The 26,719-nt window shown below is 38.5% G+C and overlaps 1 protein-coding gene across 5 annotated transcripts in view; it reads left to right on the top strand.

Annotated features, from left to right (window-relative positions):
• The window catches only part of RUNX1T1 (RUNX1 partner transcriptional co-repressor 1), a 146,445-nt gene that overhangs the window by 64,742 nt on the left and 54,984 nt on the right, over positions 1 to 26,719 (top strand). For 4 of the 5 annotated variants that reach the window (XM_003821125.5, XM_003821133.5, XM_034966333.3 and 1 more), the window contains 2 exons: positions 21,303 to 21,440; positions 23,847 to 24,088. In XM_003821125.5, coding sequence (XP_003821173.2) covers positions 21,303 to 21,440; positions 23,847 to 24,088 — 380 coding nt within the window. Of the gene's footprint in view, positions 1 to 21,234; positions 21,441 to 23,846; positions 24,089 to 26,719 lie in introns of all 5 variants that reach the window. The other variant, XM_055116723.2, reaches the window with a different exon arrangement.

The raw sequence follows: 26,719 nt of genomic DNA, 5'->3' as shown, positions 1-26,719 counted from the left end.
CTAGGTTTTGAGAAGGAGTGGTTAGGGCCAAACAAGTTGAAGATAAGAAAGAGAGTAATTTCTGGGAGAGTGAAGCCCCTAGAGGCAGAAGGGTGCCTCTTCTGAGCCTAGAGGCATAGGTGCAGATACAGAGGAGTTTCGAGGGCAGAGTTTGCAGAGATGTAGGACCCATGACCTTACTTTGCTCTATTAAGTAGACTATGAGGTTATCTGCAGAGGAGAGTAGCAGAGTTTGGCTGGAGAATTGAGATGAGTCAGTGTCTTTGAGATGAATGCAACCTGGTTTTTTTACTGGATGACTTTCTTGCCTCACCTTGTCCGGGGCTGTACCATGTTGGATATGCTTGGGCTCATTTAATCTCGAAAGCCTTCGTTCTTCATTTCCTGTGTCCTGTTTGGCTTTTCCTCTTTGCTTTATCCCACCTCACATCTAACCTTGACCTCAGCATGAACTCGTAACTATTCACCCTCCCTTTGTGTTTCTGTTTTTTAATGACATCTCCTTGTTTCTTTTCTTACTGGGTTTATAACCAATTCACTCTCCATTGTCCTTTTAAAAGTTAGAATCCTGCCTTCAGGATTTTTTATACTTTTTTATACAGTTTTTTTTAATACTTCTATGCCAGACACTGTACTAGGACTGGGATATAACAGTGCTCTGGGAGAGAGATTAAACTCCAATTAAAAGGATATAAAAGAATTTTGATTAGCCGGGTGTGGTGGCACATGCCTATAGTCCCATCTACCCGGGAGGCTGAGGTGGGAGGTTGAGGTTGAGGCTGCAGTGAGCCGAAATCGTGCCATGGCTCTCTAGCCTGTACAACAGAGTGAGACCCTGTCTCACAGAATACATAAATAAATAAATAAATAAATAAATAAATAAATAAATAAATAATTTTGAGTTGTGTAAGTATTGGGAAGGAAACAAAGGGGTGAAAATTCTCCATGAGATAGGATGGTCAGGAGAGGATTGATTCCATGAGAAGGTGACATTGATGTTGAAAGATAAAGGTGAAAATGAGCTTACCATTTGCAGAAGGGAGAAGGGAAATAGTAAGTCTTAAAAAATATTTATTGTTTTCATAAATAGACATTCCATAAGTATTGGATTAACTGCCTGGAGCTGTTTGTGGTACTCTTGGGTCTTCCCTACTGGTCTTTCCTTGGTTCCTGAAAGCTCCATAGAAGACCTGTAACAGATTATACTCCTCTGCTTTTAAAGCAGAGGATTTTTTTTTTACTTTTTAAATTTATTTTTTTTGAGATGGATTCCCTCTGTCACCCAGGCTGGAGTGCAGTGGTGTGATTATGGCTCACTGCAGCCTTGACCTCCCGGTCTCAAGCAGTCCTCCCACATTAGCCACCTGAGTAGCTGGGACTACAGATGCATGCCACCATGCCTGGCTCATTTTTGCATTTTTCTGTAGAGACAGGGTTTCGCCATGTTGGCCAGGCTGTCTTGAACTCCTGGCCTCAAGTGATCTGCCTGCCTCAGCCTCCCAAAGTGCTGGGATTACAGGCATGAGTCACCGCACCTGATGAGAAGGACTTGTTTATGTATTTTTAAAAAAATATTGACTGGAAATGCAGCTGTTACTGAATACCTACTATGTATTTATGGGCAGAGGGAAGAACAAGGCACATGAACATTTCTTTCACTTAGTTGGATGATGTTTCTGCCCTCCCTCCTTCTCAACATCAGCATCTGTGGCTTCTCAAGGCATTGGTCATCCACAGGACACGGGGTTATAAATTTACACATTGATGAGAAAGTTTATTTCAGAATTTCTCAGGTAATTCTGATTCAGTAGCCCATTCTCCCAACCCAGTTGAAAATCATCAATTTTTATTTCATGAGGCGATGAGGGTGTAGGTATGTATATGAAGTTGCCATCATTAGCCCATCACCATTATATGAATTAGTTGAAATGACTATTGGAACTTCAGTCCCAGAAGTAGACATTTGGGACAAATCTGAAGCTCAGGACATTGAGCCTAGATGGGTGTCACTATTTAGTATCTTTAGCTAGGGAACAATATAAGAGTTCCAGATTTCTTGGAGATCAGAGTTAGAGGGAGGTACTGAAAGGAAGCTAAGCAAAGGAGAACAAGGAAACACTGAAGGTTAACCGTGCTGACCTCATAATTTTGTCTAGAGTCAGCTCAAATAAGTTGACATAACCACATTTTCCAGGGCAAAATCTAGTGTTTTCTTGAAGCCCAAACTTGTACAAGTAAGTTATTGTTCTTTAGAAAAAAGGAGATAAAGAGTAGAATTTGTGTAATGGTTTATTAGGCTTCAGAAACCTTCCGGAGGCATCCTGGCAAGTTCTCCTGAAAAGGAAAGGTATTCAAAGGTGCTGTGCTGATCCCTCAAAACAGAAGTTCCCAACAGTTTTTCTTGCTGTCACTCAAGGAATGTTGACATTGACGATCACAGTGGTCTTCTGTGATAGTGTTGATCACATTCCAAAAATTCTATCCCTTTGCCTTTTAGGGAAGTACTAGTGATATTATCATAGGAATGGTTTTGGATATGTCCTAACTTGAGTTATTGTTAGTAACAAGTTAATAACACAATGAACTTAGAAAATTGAGAACACTTTCCTGTATATTTAGACATTTATTGCTTTCATAATTAATTTATCTGACAAATAATATCAAGAAGGTTGTGTTTCTGAAAACAACCTTATAGATCTTTAGCAAGCAACATTTTTCATTTATATGTGGAATGCTCTTTGCAGTTGTCCATCAATGTTTGGTTTGATTCTCGCCATTATAATTCTTCATGAGCTCAGAGAAGACATCTCTAGTGCTATATGAAATATAAATGATTCCTAGTAAGTGGATGGGAATTTAGACTGTCATCTTAATTTAATAACATATATACCCATATTTACAGTATAAATAGAAATGAGGCTACATTAAGAACTTACTAACATTAAATTTATGTATGTGTTCACTTGAGACACTTCCCTGGAACTTAAGGTGGTGTCTGAATTGTAAAAATGTGTCATTCAAATTGTAACTAGCCAGAATTTTATGGTTCTAGGTTCCCCAATGGTTTTCCTGGTATTAAAACGTATGCTTGCTTTTACATTGTCTGGAAATATGGAAGGTGAAAGTAGACTTACTTAGATGCTTTTGAATATATATATATATATATATATATATATATATATATATATATATATATATATATATATATATATATGCAGATATTTCCTGCTAAGGCAATCTTGATTTTCTGTCCTTAGGGAATATTTATTAGCAATTAGTTATTTAGGGTAACTTCTCTGAATTACTTTATTAAGTAAGGTCATGGGTTTCCATGAAAAGTTGTATTATGCAAAGTATTCACTGATGTAGAAACTCTATTAAGAAATGATAAATATGAAATAGAAACAACCGTATAAAATATATGGAGTTGATCTCCCTTTATATTGACCATATTAAGCCAAGAGAAAATCGCCTTAAAAATTTTTTTTAATGTATTTAGAGTGTACAAGTGCAGATGCATTTCTTACATGCATATATTGTGTGGTGGTAAAGCCGAGGCTTTTAGTGTACCAAATGTGATCATTATACCTAAAAGGTAATTTTTCAACTCTCACCTCCCTCCCACCCTCCCACTTTTTGGAGTCTCCAGTGGGATACCTATTATCCCACTCTTATTATTATTTTTTTTTTTTGAAATGGAATTTCACTCTTATCGCTCAGACTGGAGGGCAATGGCGCGATATTGGCTCACTGCAACCTCTGCTTCCCGGGTTCAAGCGATTCTCCTGCCTCAGCCTCCCAAGTAGCTGGGATTACAGGTGCCCGCCATCACACCCAGCTAATTTTTATACTTTTAGTAGAGACGGCGTTTCACCACGTTGGCCAGGCTGGTCTCGAACTCCTGACCTCAGGTGATCCGCCCTCCTTGGCCTCCCAAAGTGCTGGGATTACAGGGCATGAGCCATTGTACCCAGCCTATCCCATTCGTTACATGTGTACCCATTATTTAGCTCCTACTTATAAATGAGAACATGCAGTATTTGACTTTCTGTTTCTAAGGTATTTCACTTAGGATAATAGCCTCCAGTTCCATCCGGGTTGCTGCAAAATACATGATTTGATTGTTTTTTATGGCTGGGTGCTATTCCATGGGGTGTGTGTGTGTGTGTGTGTATATGTATATATATATATGTGTATATATATATGTATATGTGTGTATATATGTATACATATGTATGTATACGTATATATACACACACACACACACACATATATATATATGCCATTTTCTTTAGTCGTCTGTTGATGGATACTTAGTTTGATTCCTTGTGTTGCTGTTGTGAATAGTGCTGCAGTAAACTAGGAGTGCAGGTATCTTTTTGATATAAGAAGGAAATCTCCGTTAAATGCATATCTTTCGTTCTCAATTAATGCATCAATATAATTATATGTAAAGAATTTGCTAATATAAGTCACAGGCTGTTCAAATTTGTCTTTGGGAGCCCTTCCAGAGGCCTCAACTTTTAGTGAAACTGCTTTATGGGGTGGGTTCCATTTTGTCACATGGCACTTACTAAATGCTTTCTGAAGAATCTGATCATTTTTTGGGGGATTGTATTCTTATGGTGCTCTAGTGTACTTTTGGATTTTTCCCCAAGGTGATCTCTAGTCTTTTCCTCTCAGTCAGCTAGTGTTTGTGGACCTTTTTCTTACTAAAATAATATTCATTCTTTTATTCAGTGAACATTGATGCTAGGCACTGTTATATGAATGGGATACAAAGGTGAATAAGGCACTTTTTCTACTCGTGTGTGTTCACGGGCTTTCTTGTGCTCCAACCGCTATAGATAACTCCGCCTCTTTAACCCCTTCTCTTCCCTTTTGGTTGTCTTGAATCCTGCTTTTTACCCCTTCAATCCAAAGCTGAATAGCCTTGGTAGAGTTCCAAATTTAAAAAAAAATTTTTTTTTTTTTGAGACGGAGTCTCGCTCTATTGCCCAGGCTCGAGTGCGGTGGTGCAGTCTCAGCTCACTGCAACCTCCACCTCCCAGGTTCAAACAATTCTTCTGCCTCAGCCTCCTAGTAGCTGGGACTACAGGAGCATGCCACCACACCCGGCTAATTTTTGTATTTTTAGTGGAGACGGGGTTTCACCATATTGGCCAGGCTGGTCTTGAACTCCTAACCTCATGATCCGCCCGCTTCAGCCTCCCAAAGTTCTCGGATTACAGGCGTGAGCCACCGCACCCAGCCAAAAAATTTTAATTTTTGTATTTAGCTGGGCATGGTGGTTCACATCTGTAGTCCCAGCTACTTGGGAGGCTGAGACAGGCTTTTGCCATGTTGGCCAGGCTGGTCTTGAACTCCTGGGCTCAAGTGATCAGCCCGCCTCACCGTCCCAAAGTGCCGAGATTACAGGCATGAGCCACTGTGCCTGGCCTGACAATATATTTGAAAGTTCTGCCCCATTCCGAATCACGAACTTAAGAAATAGCTACTCAGTATTCTAATAGAGATCATTATTATACGTACCCTTCTAGTCTTTTTACAAACACATACACATCCATCTAATTGTCTTAAAATAGTTTTCTTAAAAAACAGGATCTTGTAAAACATACTGCTTTGTAACTTCCCCCCATATGGTAGTAGTATATTTTAAAGATCTTTCCAAGTAAATATACACAACATTGTATTCCACTGTGGATGTATTAGAATTTGAATTGCCAAATGCCTATTGTTGAATAGTTAGGCTGTTTCCAGTTTCCTCATTATGAATTTCTTTGTATACTTGATATTATTTATGTGGAATAATTTCCAAAGAGTGGAATTTGTGTATTAAAGGATATGTATAATTTAGAGGCAATTGATGATATGTATTGCCTAATTGTCCTACAGGAAAATTATTATTTTAGAAAAGTATATTAATTGAAGTGCCAATTTATACTCTAATACCATATTATAATTAAAAAACTATCATTTTGTTGGATGAAAAAAAGATCTTGTTTTAATTTAAAAAAATACTAGAGAGGTTAAACTTTCCCTTCTCATAGGGTTATGGGTCATTAATATTTATTTTGTACATTTTCTATTTGTGTTCTTTTACAATTTTTGTTCTGTTGGGCTGTTGAACTTTTAATTATTGACTTGATGGAGCTATTTCATTTTTTAGAGACAGGGCCTCACTCTGTCACCCAGGCTGGAGGCAGTGGCGTGATCATAGCTCACTGGAGCCTTGAACTCCTGGGCCCAAATGATCTTCCTTCCTAGCTGTGCAGAGCACTGGGTTTACAGAATTGAGCCACTGCATCTGGCCTGATGGAACTATTTCTATATTAAGGCTATCAATCCATTGTTGCCGTATACCAATCATATTTTCTTCATTTGTTACTTGCCTTTTTACTTTCCTTTTACTTTATTTATGGTACATTTTGCTGTACTCATGTTTATTAGTAAGTGCCATTATTGGTCTTGGCTCATCATGGTTATTGTCTCTTTTCTCATTCTATGATTAAATAAATATGCACTTACACATTTAATTTTTTACTGCAGTTTTTATTCATACAGAATGAGTGAATTTGAATATATGGCATGAGACGGGTTTATTTTTACGAATTGTTGTCTGTCTAGTAGTTGCTTGGGAATTACTGAATTATTGAATTACTTTGTCTTTTTCTCACTACTATGAGAAATTATTGTATACTAAATTCTTAAAGGTATATCCATTTCTGAACTTAGTATTTTTTCTATTTTTTTTTTTTATTCTGCTGTGCTGGCCATCTATTCATGTACTAGCAGCACACTGTTGAAATCATTATAGTTTTGTCATGCTTTTTTTTTTTTTTTTTTTTTGAGACAGGAGTCTCGCTCTGCCGCCCAGGCTGGAGTGCAGTGGTGCAATCTTGGCTCACTGCAACTTCTGCCTCCCAGGTTCAAAAAATTCTCGTGCCTCAGCCTCCCAGGTAGCTGGGATTACAGGTGTGAGTCCCGTGCCTGGCTAATTATTTTGTATTTTTAGTAGAGATGGGGTTTCACCAGGTTGGCCAGGCTGTTCTCGAACTCCCGGGCTCAAGTGACCCGCCCGCCTCAGCCTCCCAAAGTGCTGGGATTACAGGAGTGAGCCATGTCTTGCTTTAAATAAACACCCGGCCTTGTCATGCTTTAAATAAACTTTAGGCTGCTGGGCACTGGTTTATGCCTATAATCCCAACATTTTGGAAGGCCGAGGCAGGAGGATTGCTCGAGGCCAGGAGTTTGAGAGCAGCCTGGGTAATGTAGTGAAACTAAACCTCTACAAAAAAAAATTTAAATTAGTCTGGTATGGTGATATGCACCTGTAGTCCCAGCTACTCCAGAGGCTAAAGGAGGATCGCTAGAGCCCACGAGGTCAAGGCTGCAGTGAGCTATGTTCACACCACTGTACTCCCGCCCAAGCAATAGAGCAAGACCCTGTCTCAAACACACATGCTTACATACATACATACATTAGGCTAAATCTTGTCACACTTTATTTTCAAAGTGTTTCCTGGTTATTTTCATTTTTATTTCAGATTAACTTTTAAAACATTTGTAAAATTCTAGAAAAAAATCTATTGGTATTTTGTTTGTAATGATTTGAGTACACACACAATAGGGGTTGAATGGACACCCGACTATGTTAACTTTTTTAGATGGTTTAGTACAAAAAACTAAGGGCCTACTATGTGCAAGATGCTTATGTTTAGACACCGGAGATACAGCATTGAAAAGATAAGGCATCCTGGATCGCAAAGGTTATTTAGAAGTGGAATTGACAGAATATTGGGATGGACTGTAGCCAGAGGAAGTCTTAGGATGATTGTGGTATTTTGGCTTGGTTAGCTCAGTGGAAAATAATGCTATGCCCAGAGATTGAAATATAGGAGGAGGCACACATTTCCAAAGGACTATGTTAGGTTTGGTTCCACATATAACTATCAATGGGATATCCAGCTAGAGTTGTTAAGAAAGCAGTGAGACCACTTGGTCTGGCCCTCAGGAAAGTATCCTTCCTTGGAGATATGGACACCTGGCAGAATTTGTTGCATGAGATGTGAAGGCCTGTGTCAGACGCCAGACAGGTTGAAGCCAGTTCAGAAGATGAGGAGGTGAGGAAGGGCCAGGGTCCAAGAGAATTCCATTGCACTCCTAGAGATAGCTAGGAGAAGGATGCCACTGCAGAAGAAGAATGAGAAGTGGCTAAACAGGTCAAAGGGCACCCAGAGGACAGGTAAGATAAAGACTGAAAGGTGTGTTTTGGGTTAACCACAAAAGAGTTGGTCTTTTCACTGGGGTGGTTTAGGTGGAACAGTAGTGATAGAAGCCCCATTGCAGCGGGAATGAGGTTGAAATATGAGAAAGTGATTTCATTATTATCGTCAGTTGTTATTTTATTCTTTCTATTACTGAAGAAACTTCGGAACCCCTTCTAAAGAGAATAAGGAGTCCAATTGTTTTGCTCTACCTGTACCTTCAAATCTATATTTTTAAATAGAAAATTTCTTATATATCCACTGTTTACTCATACTAAGTACTTGGCAATGTGATACGTTCTGGGACTGAGTTGATATGATAAGAATTGATATGTCCCCGTTTCCTTACGGGACACTACTCTCTGGCAGGAGGTGTTAGACAAATAATTATACAATTATATACAACAGTTGTGGTAAGCTCTACAAAAACAGATTAGGTAGTATGATATTGCTTATAATACAGTGGGTAGGATAGGGGAGAGGTCAAGGACCCCTTCCTTGAGTAAGTGAATTTGAGCTGAGATGGATTTTCTAGGGAGAGGGAAAGGCCCTGAGGTGAGATGAAGTTTGCAGCTGATTAAACCAATGAGGCATGAGATGAGATAAGAGAGGCCCATATTAAATCTATCTAGGTTGTTGGTCATTTGAAGGTTTGGATTTTATACTAAGAGTTATGGTAAACCATTGAAACACTTTAAATAGGGGAATGACTTGATCGAATCATTAGAATGTAAAGTTCTTGAGTGTAGTGATTTTTAAAAATTTTTGTTCACTGACCTGTCCATAGTGTTTAACAGTACCTAGCACATTTTATATAGCTCAGTAAATATTTTTGAAGGAATGCTTTTAAAAAAAAAATGAGTGAAACATTTGGTTTTACGAGAAGTTTTCATCTGTTGTTTCATGTAAACAGATTGCAGTGTGGTGTGAGAGGTTGTAAAGTCCAAGTGGAAGATAGTGGTGGCTTGTATGCTAGTGGTGGCAGTGGAAATGGAGAGGCACATGGAGGAGGCAGAATAATTTGATAGTGGCAAGTGTGGGAGAGGAAGCTACTTGGGATATTTTATACACAAACAGCACAGTACCATTGATGAAGTTGAACTTATCCTGTCCTTTTTCCAAATACTTCTTCCTGCTGGGTTTTGGCATTGGTTTTTAACATCACCATGCACCTCTCGGTTCCTACTTATTCGAGGGCATCTTACTGAGCTGTGTAAACTTGAGCAATACTTCTGAAATATCTCCTGAATTTTCCCCTTTTCTCCAGTCTTACAGCCATTTCCATACTGAATGCCTGTGTTCTATCTTGCCTAGACTGTTGCTATCCAGTACTCCTGCCCTGTTGCCACTTTTATCCTATTCATACTGTGCTCTCAGATACACTATAGAAATGAACATCTCATTTGGCTGCCTAAAATCTCAGTGCCTTTTCATTGCCTATAATGTAAAGACTAAACTAACAGTACTTTTTTTTCCCCTAGAGTACATTCAATTAAAATCAAGAAATGTTCATTTAAACTCCTGCTGTTTGCTTGTCTACGATTCAGCCACAGGTACATACCCTGGGCACCTTCCTGATTGTCTCTCTTGATTTGCTAATTACTATCTGGATGATCATAACTGACTCTACTGAGTGTCTGTGCTACCGTTTTTCTGCAGCAGCTCTCTGAACCTTCTCTATAACCTTCTTTATCCTTGTCAAATAAGACAAATGTTATTAGAGTAATAATTGTCAGTTCTTTAGATGATAAAAGGTTTGGATCACTAATGACTTGTTTTTGTTTTTTGTTTGTTTTTTTTTTACTTTCCAGAATGAACTACAGTTTGACAACAAAATGTTAACATACATGCTTATGTTCAGTTTTGGGGCCCTTGTGATAACATGCATCTTTCTCTTCTCTTTGGACAAGGAGGAGTGACTTCTGTTATTTGGGCAACTTAGTTTTCCTTCCTAAGTATTGTTAACCTTAAGTAGACATTTGCTATTTGCCTGTGCCAGGGGCTTTAAACTTTTCTTTGTTAAACAGGGACCCTTATTTTTAAATGAGATCTTAAATAGAACACCAGGGTGTAAGTCAGATTAACCCGGAACTACCCTATTTGAAGTGTATTGACTTCACCTATTTGAAGCTATTTAAAGTGAAGTCGTTAGATCCCAGGCTGCCACTTAATATCCATTTGGTACCTTAGGTACCTCCAAGAAGTGGTGATTAGAATAAGAAGCAAGAGTCACTGGAATAAAGGTGGTAACAGCTGTGGGAGGGATGACATTTCTGAAGGACTTAGACATACAAGTAATGCCTGGCATCCACCAGTATTCCAATGACAGCAGATCTTTCCTTACTTCATGAAATGAGTATTATTTTTCTGTCCAGAACCACCATTTGCTCTATTGAACTGTCTTAAGGATTTGTTTCAAACAGCTAAGTTATTTGATTAAAATAGTGATAAAATTGAAAAAAAAAAAAAGAGAATTACTAATATGTCTCTAGCTGTTTTGGCAGAAACTAACCTTTCTTCCTTCCTTTCATCCATCCCTCCCTCCCCTCCTCCCTCCCTTCTTTCCTTCCTTCCTTCCCACCCCCCCATTTATTCCATCCGTCTGTCCATCTGTCCGTCCATCCAATGCCTACTATTTCAGGCACTTTTGTAAATGCTACAGAGCTAACAAAACAGAGAAAAATCTCTGTTCACGAAGCTGACATTCTGGATGGGGACACATTCAAAAATAAGATAAATGTGCCATGCATAGCTAGCCGGATAAGTGCTATAGAGGAAGGGAAGGGGAATTCCTGTTGTCCCTGTATGGAGATGAGCCAAACATTTTTTTGAAATTAGTTTTCCAAAAATAGTGATCGATTGCCATAGATTTATCTCATTCTCTTACCTGGTTTCCCTCTTAATCCAAGTTCACTCCCATTAAAGACCATAGGGATGTGCTGCAGTCATCTCTGATTCTGGACCAGCTGCTGACTGGCTCATCCCAGGACTGTAAGCCTGTGGCCTTGTCCTCACTGGCATGGTCACCTTGATGTTTACTGATCACCTGAACTGAGAATGTCTTGTGCCGGCACTTCTTCAGAGCTCATAGCTTACATATCTTTGGGCTTCAGACTTGTTTTTCCTATCTCATCATCATCAAATTAGAAACCCAGCATATAAAGCAACTGAAAGGTCTGAATGGCAGTGGAAGATGTTTAGGATGAGGCTCCAGACAATCCTCCTGCTCCCCATCCCTTTGGGCTGCCTTGTCACCTCCATGGACTTCTGCCACACAGCTGTTATTTCTAGGGTAACATTTCAGAGTCATTGTTCTAGGATGCCATTGTCCTTTTGTGATGACAGAAATGTTTTATAACTGAGCTTTCTAACATAGTAACCATCAGGCACATGTAAATTTGAGTATGCAGCTAGTGTGACTGAGAAACGAAATTTTAAATTTTATTTAATCTTAATTAAAATTTAAATAGTCACATGTGGCTAGTGGCTACTGTATTAGAAGATACTTTTTTTGTTTGTTTGTTTTTGAGACTGGGTCTCGCTCTCTTGCCCAGGCTGGAGTGCAGTGGCACGATCTTGGCTAACTGCAAGCTCCGCCTCACGGGTTCACACCATTCTCCTGCCTCAACCTCCTGAGTAGCTCGGACTACAGGCGCCCGCCACCACGCCAGGCTAATTTTTTCATATTTTTCGTAGAGACGGGGTTTCACTGTGTTAGCCAGGATGGTCTCAATCTCCTGACCTCGTGATCCGCCTGCCTCAGCCTCCCAAAGTACTGGGATTACAGGCGTGAGCCACTGCGCCCAGCCGGAAGATGCAGTTTTAATGTAATGCTAGCTACAGATTTAACGTTTACTGAGTGCAGTTCGTACCCCAGTTTTCCAGATCATGAATAAAATGACAATAGTTTTAGATGATAATGAACTTTGAGAAGGCCTGGATTAAGACCTGACTTAAAACCTTGGGCAAATTTTTCAATCCCTCTGAGCCTCAGTTCCTTTTCTATAAAGTGGGCAAATTTATAGTACCTTTTCATAGAGAGGTTTAAAGTGAGATAAAGCATGCCCAACATTTGGCACAATGCCTAAGCCTGATTGTAGGTGATTTATCCTAATAGGGTTTTGTTGTTGTTGTTGTTGTTTATTGGGGCATTTCTTTGGCTTGTAAAATGTAAAATATGCCCATTATAGAACAGAGAAAAATAACAAGAAAATAAACGTAACCTGTACCACTATCCACAGACAAAACAACAGAAAACTTGTAGAATGTAGAAAAAAGTATGTCTTTGGTTCACAATATGCTTTTCTCTTTGTTTTGAATGTGTACATGTATGACTACACTGACACTACTATTGTAAAACAGTTTTTAGAGGCCATAGATCATATGTGTATAAATTGCCTTACAAACTTTTTTTCTAATATCATATACTAAAAAGTCTCAGGAAATATGTGGTTACTGAGAGTTGTTAGAAAACTGGTGAATTGAATAATCCAGTAGTATTTTTCTAGATTTATCTTTAGTGATTAATTTTTCCAGAATATAAAAATTCTTTTGGAATTCTTTTTGGATGATGAGAGGAAAAAGGAGATACATAGATGATTTCATCTTGAGTTAAAGCTGTGTGTCGGACACTGCTAAGTGCTGGGACTATAAAAACAAATAAAATGTCATCATTGCTCTTAAGTAAATTGTGGTCTAAATACTGTGTGATCAGTGCTGCAGGAGGGATCTAGACAGTCTAATATGAGAACTTGGGACAAACCCGGCCAGCTGGGGATAGAAAGGTTGTCAGCAAAAGGTTTCTGGCTGAAGTGACACCTGAAGGAAGTTTTAAAGGAATGATGGACTTAATTAGGCGGTGATGGGGTGAAGAGTATTCAAGGAAAGGGATGCAGTGAGTATGAAAGCCAGAGTGACCATGGGCATTTGGAGAACTGCAGCTGTCTAGTATGGAGGTCAGAGATGGGGATGGGGTGGATGGCAGAAATGAAGATGTGTCTGGAGCAGCTGCAGGAACCAGATGGGTCACAAAGGTCTTTCTATGTCCTGTTAAGGAGCACAGACTTTAAGGTTATAAGAGATATTTGAAGATTACAAGAGGAGAGAGGCAGGATCTCTGGTCACACCATTGGCATACATAGAAAAATAACTGGATGTGGTTTGGAGAATGTATCAGAGACGGGTGGGAGTCCATTCAATGACTTGTTGAATAGGTCAGGCAAGAGATGGTAGATGATTCAGGTTGTAGAAATGAGTAGCCCTCTGGAAGTTTGGGTCTAGAATTTGGGAGGGATATTGACTAGAGTTATTCTCATACTGGCCACGGAGTGAATAAAGTCACCCTTTCTGGAGTGCTTACCATGTATCAGGCATTTGACCAAGAATGCAATACACATTATTTGAGTTTATTCCCACAATACAGGGGTTGCAAAACATGGCCAGTTTTACATAGAGGATGGCAAATTCCAGTTCTGTCTCTGAAGCCCAATGATAACACAAATGAAATCACTAAGGAAGAGTATAAAGTGAAAATTTGAAAAGGGTCTAAGAAGGAACTTAGGGGAAAATGTCAGTAGTTATCACAGAGCAGGAAAAAGAGGAGCCCTTAAGAGACTGAAAAGGAGAAGCGAGGAAAGCCAGAGAAAGAGAGTATTAGACTCATGGAATTCTGGGGATGCAAATAGTTCAAGGAGGAAGTGGGGAAGTGTTAGATGCTACAGAGATGTCAGATAAAGTAGTGTACATGTTTCTTGGATTAAGAATAAAGAAACAATTGAGAAGAGTTTCGGTGGAGTTTAGGAGGATATCTTGATGCTACATGCCAGGGTTGCTTTTTTTTTTTTTTTTTTTTTGAGTTGGGGTTTCACTCTGTTACCCCAGTGGCAGGATCTTGGCTCACGGCAGCCTCTGCCTCCCAGGCTCAAGAGATTTTCCTGCCTCAACCTCCTGCGTAGCAGGGACTGCAGGCATGTGCCACCATGCCTGGCTAATTTTTGTATTTTTTGTAGAGACAGGGCTTTACCATGTTGGCCAGGGTGGTCTTGAACTCCGGTGCTCAAGTGGTCCACCCACCTCAACCTCACAAAATGCTGGAATTACAGGCGTGAGCTACCGCACTCCACCTTGCATGCTGGGGTTATTTTATCAGCATTTCTTGGTTCTGGTGAAAATCAGCTCAATCTAGGTTTTAGGCAAAGTAGGGATTCTTTGACTAGGAATCTCTAGAAGGTTTGGAAGACCCAAATTGTAGGAATTTTACAGATATGACAAGTCCCTAGTATTCACTAGAATGAGGGACTTTATTTACTACTACCATGATAATCTCTCATTACTTCTCTTTGCTTTTTTCTGCCTGTTAGTTGCTGGCTTTTGTGCTGTAGACCTGCTTTCTAGATGTGGAGGGTAGTAGATGGTGCAGTTTTCTACCCTCAACTCTAAATATAAAGATCTTGGAGAAGGACTGATACTGCCTATCTTGGACTAGGTGCTATGTCTGGGCCTGTTGGTGTCTTGGGTACAAGTTCATGAAAGAACATGGTAGTTCCCAAGGTAGTTATGAGATTAGAGGGAAAGGCAGTTTCTAGCATGGGAAGAGAAATGTTTAGACAGACAGTCTTATAGGTTTCTGCTCCTAGTGCATGGAAGATGGAGTGGGAAATGAAGAACCAGAGAAAGTGACTATAGATTCTCTTTTAAGAGCCTGGGCTATGAAAGAAAATCCTAGTGATTGTTTTGGTGACAGCTAAAGAGGGAGAATTGGACTTTAGAATGCTTATTTTATAACTAAATCATTGATGAGTATTGAAAATGTATTTGAAAAGAGGAGGTAGACATTAATTTTAATGTTTATGGAAGAAAAATGGACATGCAGACATTCTTGTGGACATGGAAATTTATGTGAACAGAAGAAGGCTAGTTATGATCATCACTTTCAAAGTAATTGTATTTGTGGTCACTTCATTATCAAATATATGTTTTCACGGTGGTCATCTTTGTGTTTGTAATGATCATAAGCCATATCTATAGAAAGAAACCAGAGAATATTAGTATTTGCAAAAGATCTTTAGAAAGAATACAATCTAATATGCTTAATTCATAGATAAGAAAAGTAGAATTCAAAAAAGTGATGGGAAGTAATCACTTACAGATAAAACAGTGCCTATTAGAAGAGAAGGGACTATTTGCTCCCTGGGTCCCTGTTTAGAAAGTGAGGATGTCTTTCTCACAACCTCTTCAGTAGACCTCCCTTCATGGCCCATTGTCCAGAATCGAATCACATCACCCACCTCTGAAGCCTGCTATTGAAAAAGAAACTGTGATAATCTGACTAATGTGCAACAAGGAGAATTTGCCCCCAAAGATTGTGGGAAGAGGAAGAGTACCTGAACAAAGTCAGGGCTCTCCAGCAAGGAAGAAAGCAACAAGCATTGCTAAGAACTCAACAGTGTCTGCAACATGGACTAAGCTAAAGAGCTTATATTTTATTCCATGGACAATGGGACTCTCCTGAAGGTTTTAGATCAGAGAATAGGTAAGATCCTATTTGTGTTTCAGCAAAAATGCTATTCATAAAACATCTATGGTCTTAGTCCATTTGTGCTGCTCTATCAGTACCTTAGACTGGGTAGTTTAAACAAGATAAATTTATTTCTCATACTTCTGGAGGCTAGGAAATGCAAAATCAAGGTACTGACAGGTTGGGTAAGGGCCTGGTCTCTGCTCTCAAGATGGCAGCTTGTTGCTAGAATAGTGCCTCTTTACATGGCAGAAGAGACGGAAGGGCAAAAGTGGCCTCCTTAGCTCTCTCCAACCCATTTGTAAGAGACCGATCCCATCCATGATGGTAGAGCCCTTATAGTCTGAGTGCCTCCCAAAGGCCCCAGTTCTTAATATTATCACATTGGTGATTAAGTTTCAACACATGAATTTTGGGAAACATTCAGATCACGGCACCTGTGATAAGACATGAGGTGAGACGTCATTCTATATAAGTTAGTTGCAAAGCTGAACTAAATTTCAGGTCTCCAGCATCTTCCCATTGTTATCTACATTCTATCCTCTCTCTGTGTATACTGTTGATGGTGTGTGTTTGTCTTTTACTATGAAATTTGATATCTTTGAACTGACAATAATATAGGGAATGGATTTCTAATAGTTAGAAATGTAACTATCCACAATTATATTAATACGTATTTATTAAGAATCCTCCTCAGGAGGAATTTTAAAAAATATCGCCATCAAGTGCTTACCATTTGCATTGGTTGGAATGTTTGGGTGTATAATATATACATGTGTCCATCATACAGAAGGGCTGTGATAAATGTTAAAAGAAAGGCAGAGGTAATGTGATACGGCTGTTGCTCGGGGCAGTTGAGGGAAGCTGAAAGAGGATGTGTGATCTACAGTGAGCAGTGAAGAATGTGCAGGTGGGACAGGTCATTCTAGATGAGGGAAACAGCAAGTAAAAGAAAGGCAGAAAAGCCAGGGAGTACCAAGGTGGCTGGTATTTGATAGAGCCTAGGATTGAGAGAAAAGTCAGGAATGGATCATGGAGTTGAAGACACAAGAGAATGAAGCTCACACCTGCTGGTACCTAATATAAGTAGGCACAGTGCTAGGGTTTAAAACGTGCAATCTCATTCAGTCTCACCACATTCCTATGAGGGACAGAGGATCATTTTTGCATTTTTTTCTGATGAGGGACTGAGGCTCGGGAAAACTAACTTGCTTGAGAACTCACTACTAATGGTGGAGAGAGTCAACATTTGAAGCCAGTCTGCCTTAGGAAGTTATTCTGTTATGCCAAGTATCCCACTGTGTCATTTCATGATTCTTGGCATCTTAGCGTTTGACTTTCATTCTTGGGCATTGCGGAAGGGTTCTGAGCAGGAATGGGCATTACCACAGTGCTCATCAGGGAAGGGTGGAGGCTGGATGGAGGGCAGAAGTGACCAGCACCATTGTTCTGGTCCATGGATAGTCTCCTGTAACATCTGACACCCAGACATTGGAGTCACTACATAGCATCATTTTCAGAACTGTATTTGCCATCTTTTCCAGTGAAATAAAAATTAAAGTTCTATACCCACCTTGATGCCTCTCTAGCTTCCTTCTTCTTTCCTGTTTCCTGTTACAGGACTTGCATTTCACTTTGGCTTATCCTCTCTAGTACATACCTTCTAGCTTAGCCAACACTTATTCAAATATGACTAACTCAGACTAACTACTAGTTGTCCAAGAAGTTCCTCCTAATCCATAACATCCCTGAGACTTCGATAATAATTGACCTGATAAACTGATAGAAAAAGATGTACCACCTACCAATACTTGAACTCCCTTTTTGTTGTTGTTGTTGTTGTTTTATACTGGTCCTCTCTAGAATGCTACGTAAACAAGGAAAATGCAGAATACCTACTTTTTGTACCTTAGAAACACATCTGGTGCTATTTGAACTAACTAAAAGTAAAGTAAGTGCCATGGCAGATTATGCCATACCTTTTCTTTTTATTTAAAAAAAAAAAAAAAGGAAATGGGAAACATACCACTTGTAGAAGGCCCTGACACTGAACTGGATATTGAAATCATATAGGTAATGTATTAATATATGCCACATTTGTTTTCCATGCATCAACCATCTTTGGTACATATGTGTTGGATATTTGCCATGTGAGAGAAACATTACCCAGAGGGAAGATCGTCTTGTTTACAAGTAGTATGAATCGCTAAGGTAGAAGTAAAGTCAGCCCTTTTTTATTTTACTTACCTTTGCTACATGATCTGATGGAGGTTTTTTCTTTTTCTTTTTTCTTTTGACTTTTAATCATTTTGTGTCAGTCTTTGAGTATATGTCAGAACTCCCCTATTGCAACTAAAAAATGGAAATTACATATCAGGACACTATAATTTCCATGAACTTAAAAAATTATATAAGAAATATTATAACTTAATACTGGTTTTACCATGTCCTCTAATTTGAAATGGAGTGAAATGCTTCTGTGGTTAAATCAGCTTGCTTGTGCTGTTTGCTATAAAAGTTTCAAGAATATATATTTCAAAAAAAGTTTTTAAATAATCCAAAACAAATGCAACAGGGCTCAGCATACTTGAAACACATTTTCTGCATTTATCTTAAATCTCTGTGCTCCAGAGAGTGTTCATGTGTATGTGGATTAGGCCTGGCTGGTTATTTCACCATCTATCTCCATCCTGGATTGATTGCACTGAATAGCACAGAATGAGTTACATATGGTCCCACTTTGTCTCAGTTTGTAGGACCTCTGGGCTGGAACTCCATTTGATCAGAGTGAAGCTAACCATTGCAGAAATTTGGCTAATGTAAAAACCCTGAATATATGTACATATACATATATTCTGGCTAGAATGTTCATATTCCTATTAGAAGTAGTGGTGTTTCCTATACATTGTCTCAGTAGTTATTGTTGACATTTCAAGAATTAAAAAAATAATCTATGGATGATGATGTTGCTGTTCTGGATAGGAATCATGTTACAAGTGTGGACCAAGACAATATTCAGATGTTTTCAAATCAAAATTATGAATATACCAAAAACTTTCTAAAATTGGGAAGAAGATAGGAATACAAAGATTATCTTAAATACAAACTTAAAATTGAGGAGGAAACTTATTGTCAAATTTATAGTTTATTTTTTTAGGGTGGTCTATTTTAGGAAAGAAAAATAGCCTTCAAATATGTTTAAGTTTAGATATTGCTCCTTAACTCTATAAACTTGAGTCAGGTAGGGGGCTGTGCACATTAAGGTCCAGCTTGTAGGCACTGAGGGTAAAGGAAGCTGTTGAGGGTAACTTACTCCCCCATCAGGCTCTTGTCTCTCTATTTTGTTCTTTTTCCTCCTCTTCTTTTTCCTCCTATTGCTTTATTTATTTTTTTGTTACTCCCACTTCCCCTCCCCCTCCTGCTCTTCCTTTCTCTGTCTGTGCAACCACGTGCTTCAAATCTGTGTATCTGGACTGCCTTCTCTAACAGTTCCGTGTGAGTGTTAGCAGAATGAAAACCAGATGGACCAGCAGTTCCCACTGTTATCTCCCAGCCGACTCTGGCAAGCCTCCCTTTTTCCCTCCCTCCTTGGCATGACAGAAATATTTGCCTTTATTTAGGGAGACTTGTATTTGCTGCTGTACCTCTTCCCTCAGCTGCAACATAAGTGGGAAGCTATTTATTCCCTTGTTGCTGAGGTTGGTTGAGGTGAGTAGAATGTGCAAATGAATTTAACTGTTGAAGAAGCAGTTTTAAGCCTGCCTAACTTCTGTATTTTTCTAGAATAAGTGACTTACTGGTTGTAGCAATCTGAAGACAAGTTTTTAACAATAGATAGCACTGGAATAGCAATCTGAAGACAAGTTTTTAACAATAGATAAAGGTGAAAATGCTCTTCATGTGTGTCTCTACCATCCTTTCACTCAGAACACTTTTATTCACTATAGGGACATCCGTTGTTATTCAGCCAGAAATATAGATTCAGAAATGGAGACCGTGATATTGCTGTTAACTCATCAATAATAATAATAACAGCTTACTGTGCAAATACTCTTATTAGAATGATGATTATTTTCATTCTCTTATTGCATCTTCCCTAAAGTGATATCAACATTATTTCAACTTTTAAATGTTGTGTTTTATTGCAACCCAAGTGTTAAGCAATTGCTTTGAACAAAAGTGAGGTAGATTTGGAATTGTTATAGTAGTAATTTGGGTTTTTCTTTTTCTTTCAATAATTGACCTTTAAGTGATTTTGAGATTTTCTCACTGTGGTTATTATAACATTTTTAAAGGCTTGTTCTTTCTTAATAGTTACTTCACTTTTCTAAAAGCCCAAGCGTGAGATATTTGTGTCTATAACTGCAAGAGGTGCCTCAAAACACTTTGGGTGTGTGTGTGTTCATGTGCGTGCCTACACATTTGTGAAAGAATTAGATCTAAAGAACCAAAAATAGAGACTCTGATACTGCTGATGACTAGCTCATCATGCAAATACTCTTATTTGAGTGACGATTATTTTTATTCTTTTATTGCAGCTTCCTTAAAATGATACCAAAATTATTTCAACTTTTAAATGTTTATTATAACCAAAGCGTTAAGAAATTGCTTTGAACAGATCAAAAGGTCTGTTGCTTTGATAAGTAGATTAGATTGAGAAAAACAGTTCAGAATGTCAAGGGAAAAGTATACTTAAAAGAAAGCAGTTCTGAAGTATGAATGTCCATTATTGGGTAATCAGGAAATTTCTTCATATCTGCCACATACTCATGAAAAAAAATATTAGCAGTGTCTAGTTCTTTTTAGTTCTCTGTTTGGGACTTTTACATTCTTAACTCTGTTTGAGATTATTAATTGGAGTATTGGTTTCATGCTTTTAAAATGGCAGGTCATAAATTTACACCTTTTAAGTAAATAATAGTTTCACTTCATTGTATAACACATTTCACTTATGTAGCAGTGATTTTTAAAACGGCAGGAAAAATTGAAATGCGAAATATGCCTGGAAGACGATAACCTGTGTCATCTAAGAGGCCAGAAAACTAAGGATAGCACAGGGATGGCAGGTGTAAGAGAAAATCATTACAAAGAGCTGGCTCCTACCAGTATCTCACCTGCATAACAGACTTCAGGTTTTTGTTATTTCTGAGCTGTCATGAGGGGTTCATTATCATCCCACTTCCTCATCTATTTTCTACCTCTTGCTAACATTGGCTTCAGCTTCCAGTGCAGTTGTGCTGCTGCATATAACACTACCAAGGTAGCATCTGCCTAAGCCAGAAATAACAATAGGATATAATATAACCTAGTTACAAATGAGGTCCTGCCATCTGTGCTATACCTTCTTAAGTGGGGTTTGGATGATAAAATCCTGATTTAAACGTCAGTAGATAAGTGTATTTTATTGATAGAAGATGTTGAATTTCTTCTGTTCACTTGCTTTTAAAAAAGATAAACCCCACTTGAAAAACTGAGGTGCTTAAGGAGTAAAATAATATGTTCCTGGTGGCATCCTCCAGATCGTACTGAGAAGCACTCCACAATGCCAGACTCACCTGTGGATGTGAAGACGCAATCTAGGCTGACTCCTCCAACGATGCCACCTCCCCCAACTACTCAAGGAGCTCCAAGAACCAGTTCATTTACACCGACAACGTGTAAGTAGTCATTTCAGGCTTTTGAGTTTCAGTTTTAAAGTTTAAATTAAATTTTTTTCTGCAAATGAAAAATCAAGGGAAAATAAAATTCAGCATCAATGTATTATGCAGAAATGAACCAAAAAAAAATCATTTGTTTGCCAGTAAGTAGGTACTGAGCACAGAAGTATCATAGCTTAGGTCTAATTTGTATGACTGCCAATATTTGCCTTCCTTTTCATTATTGCTTCGAAGTTGTAGTCTGCTATGATTTTAGCAAATGAAGCAGCATTTGGTCTGTAATTCCAGTTGTTACCACTATAACTTCTAATTCATCTTAATGTGGAGCTCTTTATTTTAGTTTGTTCAGCATGACTTGGAACATGGAAATGTGCTATTATTATTTCTAGGTTACTTCTTCTAACACCATTTTCATCTATTTCAAGTGGTTACAAATAATGTTAAAATATAATATCCTTGTGTTAAAAAGGGTATTGATATGCAACAATATCATACAGAAAACTTTCTGAAGTGAGAAGTGCCTTTCTTGCCCTTTTTTTTGGGTGGAGGGGGAGGACAGAATCTCACTCTGTCACCCAGGCTGGAGTGCAGTGGCACGATCTCAGCTCACTGCAACCTCTGCCTCCCAAGTTCAAGCGATTCTCCTGCCTCAGCCTCCTGAGTAGCTGGGATTACAGTCATGCGCCACTGAGCCCAGCTAATTTTTGTATTTTTAGTAGATACAGGGTTTCACCATGTTGGTCAGGCTGGTCTTGAACTTCCGACCTCGTGATGCTCCCACCTCGGCCTCCCAAAGTGCTGGGATTACAGGCGTGAGCCACCACACCCGGTCGTGTCTTTCTTGTCTTGAACCTGTCAGACTCTTATTAAAACTTTACTCCATTCCTGCTTGGCTCAAGTTCTGTGTTCTCTCAATAGAGTGTATTGCTTTCAGTACAGTCCAAAGGAAAGGACAGAGAATTCTGACAGAATTGCAACTTCCCATTCTTTCCTGTATATTTCATTAGGGATAGTGAGTAACTGTTTTAATAAATCTCAAAGTCCTGGTTGAAATTGTCATCAAGGAATTGTGAAACTAATAAATGTTATCGGTTGCAGCTATTTTGCACACCATGTGCCATGAAATCCATATGAATGAAAAATAACTAAAAGGCAAAAATAGATCTTTGGGACTATAAGGGATTAGCAAAGTACACATCTCAGGCTGTTTATGCAGTGTTACACTGCCATTTAAAAGACCTTTCCAAATGTGTAAGGAGCAGGTGACTGTGCAATGCCAAGTTGTAACCGTGTCATCTTATATTTGGTTTGTTGTTACCCAAAGCCACAGGGGTAAGCATATGTCTCCTGTGAGATGTCCTGGTGAGCTGGCATTTCTTGACAGGTTATTATGATACTCAGTTGTGACAAGAGAACCATTTTATTATGTCAAAATTGAATTTTTAAGCATAACATGGTCTTGAAAACATTTTCGAACTATATCAAAATTATATTAAAAAGATGGGTTTGATAAAGTTCTGCTTATCAAATTAATTGACTTAACATGATAAAATCAACATTTTCTTTAATGCAAATGATGCAGATTTTTAATTCTAGTTCTTATGGATTATCAACTTTTTGCTTTCTTTTTATGTACTTATTAATGTACATATTAATGGGTTACAGAGTGACAGGGATTATCGTCTTGATGTTCAAACAAATTTTATCAGAAATGAATTTACTGAATTATCACCACTCCATGCTCTTGGCTGGATTTAGGTGTCCCTTTTTGATTTCTTGAAATAACTCCTTGTTAAACACCATATCCATTTTGGCTCTGTACATAAAATATGCATTTTTCCTAAAGAAGTGGTTAAGAAGTATGAGGGGGAGAAAATAGCCTTCTAATTGGGTGGTGGAAGGTTAAAACTTGAAAGTCCTATTCCTATAAACACAGCTGTCGGTTGTGTGTACAAAACATGATTAAAAATGTTCAATGATAAATTTAGTCTCCACCAAATGTACACTTTCTCTAGGGGAGCAGTTTGGAAAGGAATAGTCCTGTTATATTGATGTAAGCCTGCGACAAAAAGCTGACATCCGAAGCTGTCTGTTCTATTTTTGAAACATTTCAGGTGGTTGGCATATGTGCACATGGGAGGCAGGGCTGGCCCTGGGTTGCAGCAGACTCCATTTATTGTCAGCCTCTGTGCAGGATACCATCACTCAGTATGAGGAGTAGACCCATTTAGTTACAGAGTACCTGAGAATGTAGTAACCCTGTGAAGTCTAAGCATTTTTAAAAAGTCCCAACACTTAAAAACTTATAAAACTAGTAGATGTAAAAGGTAGGAAACTTGGTGGCAATTTCCTCATGCATGTTCTCTATAAGTTTATGATTTCCTTCTGATTTTGTGCTCTTGACAGTAACTAATGGCACGAGCCATTCTCCTGCAGCCTTGAATGGCGCCCCCTCACCACCCAATGGCTTCAGCAATGGGCCTTCCTCTTCTTCCTCCTCCTCTCTGGCTAATCAACAGCTGCCCCCAGCCTGTGGTGCCAGGCAACTCAGCAAGCTGAAAAGGTTCCTTACTACCCTGCAGCAGTTTGGCAATGACATTTCACCCGAGATAGGAGAAAGAGTTCGCACCCTCGTTCTGGGACTAGTGGTAAGCAAATGGAAACCAACCCAGTTTTCTTGGTGTAAGGGATAGTGTGGGTGGGAGACTCAGACATGTAGACACCATTCTCGCAAGTATTTTGTTATAATAGTTTCTACATCTGAAGATTGTGTGCAAGTCTGATTCATGCTATAGTGACAGTCTTTTAAATTCTGCATTATATATTGACCCCACCAGAGTTTTTTTTCTCACTGTTTGACTAATAAAGATATGGTTATACAAATTTATTGTTATATTGGCCATAAACATGTTATATATATAAATGTGTGTGTGTGTGTGTATGTGCACATGTATTTCAGTATTTCAGTAAGTACACTTTCCTGGCATGCCTAGTGGTTTTCAATGATGACAAAATGGTTTTGTTATGTTGAGTCACTCAATCTAATTGGATGCTCATTTTAATTTCATTGCTTTAGGGGATTTTTATCATTGGCCCAGATGAACAAGAATTTATAACAACACATTCTTCTTTTATCTAGTGTCATTTTTAAGATGAATAACATTGAAATTTTTTATTGTGGTAAAATATACATGCAGTTTATCATTTTAACCATTTTTAAGTGTACAGTTTGCTGGCATCATGTATATTCACATTGCTGTATAGCCACCACCACTGTCCATCTCCAGAACTTTTTCATCACCTCAATCTGAAACCTTCTGTATTCATAAAACAGTAACTCCTCATCTCTTTTATCCCCAGCTCCTGGTAAACACTAATTCTTTTTTGTTAAAAAAACCAAATCTTTGTTATAGGTAGAATTACCGAAACCACTAGTTTGAGAAGAGAACTGTTGGTTTTTGCGTATTACACTACGTTCTGCACATTGTCACACTAGAAAATAGAACATATATCTTTTTTTGCGTTCTAAGTCACTTTTCCATGTGTTGTGATTTTCTGTAGAAGTGGAGGATTTTCGAGTATTTAGGAAGGCTAGTCTCCCATATCAAACTGAGTCACGGAGAAGCTATGAATCGTATATGCAGTTCTTTCATTGTCCAGGGTTATGGTCGTCTCCATTTTCTTGAAATAGATTATTTATTTTTATTATATGGACCTATCAGGGGCAAAGCCATACCAGTTGTGTTTTGCAAAAGAAGTTTCAGAATTAGAAGTCTGGGTAAGAGACTAGCTCAGAAGACATGCTTCAAATCACTATATCCCACATTTGACAGAGATTTTGCAATTTAATTTTTAACCATTAACTGCCTCTCCTCCCTACTCCAAGAACAAAAGACTTCCATGTTTCTCACAGTCCATCAGCTCCACCTCGTAAACTTCCAAGACAGGAAGGTGATTTTCACAAAAGGTGTGTTGGCATACTTCAGATACTTTTGTCAGTCACTTATCTTTTCCTTTTTATTCATTCTTGAATTTGCATAATAAGCTTTTTTAACATGTAAATAAGTTAGACCAAGGAACCACAAAGTAAATCCAAAGTAATAATTGTATCAAGTAAATGGTGAATGTGTTGTTCTTAGCAAAATTTTTTTTTTGGAAAATTGCCTTATAAATTTGACATGTTCTTAACAGTGGTTCCATAATTGAAAATGCAGAAAAACTTGGTAGCTTTAAGTAGATTTTTCCCAAGTGGCATACTTTTGTGTGAAATACTTTTAAAAAATATATTTTTTAAAATCTAAAAGCCTAGAGAGGAAAATAGGGGAGGACATTAATTAATGATAACTTGCATATAATAGGCAGTGAATATTCATTGAGTAGCAGACTTCTGTTAAACATTTGGCTTACAAGCCATTTTACATAATTCTCAGGACTACCATTTGAGAGAGTGATTTTTTTTTTTTTTTTTTTGAGGGAGTGATTTTTATACACATTTGACACATGGGCAAACTGAGGTTATAGAGGTTAAGTAAAATATGCAAGGCCACCCAACTGGTAGTGACAGATTTGAACCTAGGTACTAAATCATGCTGATGCTTAGGTGGAGTTAAGAAAATGTTAGGAAGTACTGTCTTTTTTGTTTTTTCTTTTAAACATTTTTTTTAGTAATTTTTTTGAGACAGGGTCTTTCTCTGTCACCCATACCCGTTCTCTGTCACCCAATGCATTCGCATCGGTGCCAGCAAGGCTCACCGCAGCCTTGACCTTCCAAGCATAAGCAATCCTCCCTTCCCAGCCTCCCCTGGAACTAGAGGCACACACCACCACACCTGGCTAATTTTTTTGTGACATCATCTCACTTTGTTGCTCTGGCTGGTCTCAAAACTCCTGGGCTCAAGCAACACTCCCACCTTGGCCTCCCAAAGCTACTGGGATTACAGGCGTGAGCCACTGCCCTGGACCGGAAGTACTGTCCTTTTGAAAAGGAGTCATAGAAACAAAATGATAGATTTTAAAAAATTGGCTCCTTGACATTTATTGTTACAGATAGGAAGTTGGTGTTTATTCATAGTTTCATATGAAGATGTTTTGAGTGTGGGGGTATGAAGAACTTAGAACTTGGTGCTCGTGTACTTTGTTATAAAAGGAAACATGCACAAAAAAGTGGGTGGAGCAATATTGTAATGACGTTAGGTCACAAATTCCCAAATTTTGTCAGTCATCAGAATTATTGAAGGGACTGAAGAAGTTGAGAATGAGTTGTGATCCTGCCTGAGAAA

The sequence above is a fragment of the Pan paniscus genome, chromosome 7, assembly GCF_029289425.2.
Source record: "Pan paniscus chromosome 7, NHGRI_mPanPan1-v2.0_pri, whole genome shotgun sequence".
Classification (NCBI taxonomy): Eukaryota; Metazoa; Chordata; class Mammalia; order Primates; family Hominidae; genus Pan; species Pan paniscus.
Note: the sequence above shows the minus strand (reverse complement) of the source record. Positions and strands in the feature narration are given on the sequence as shown.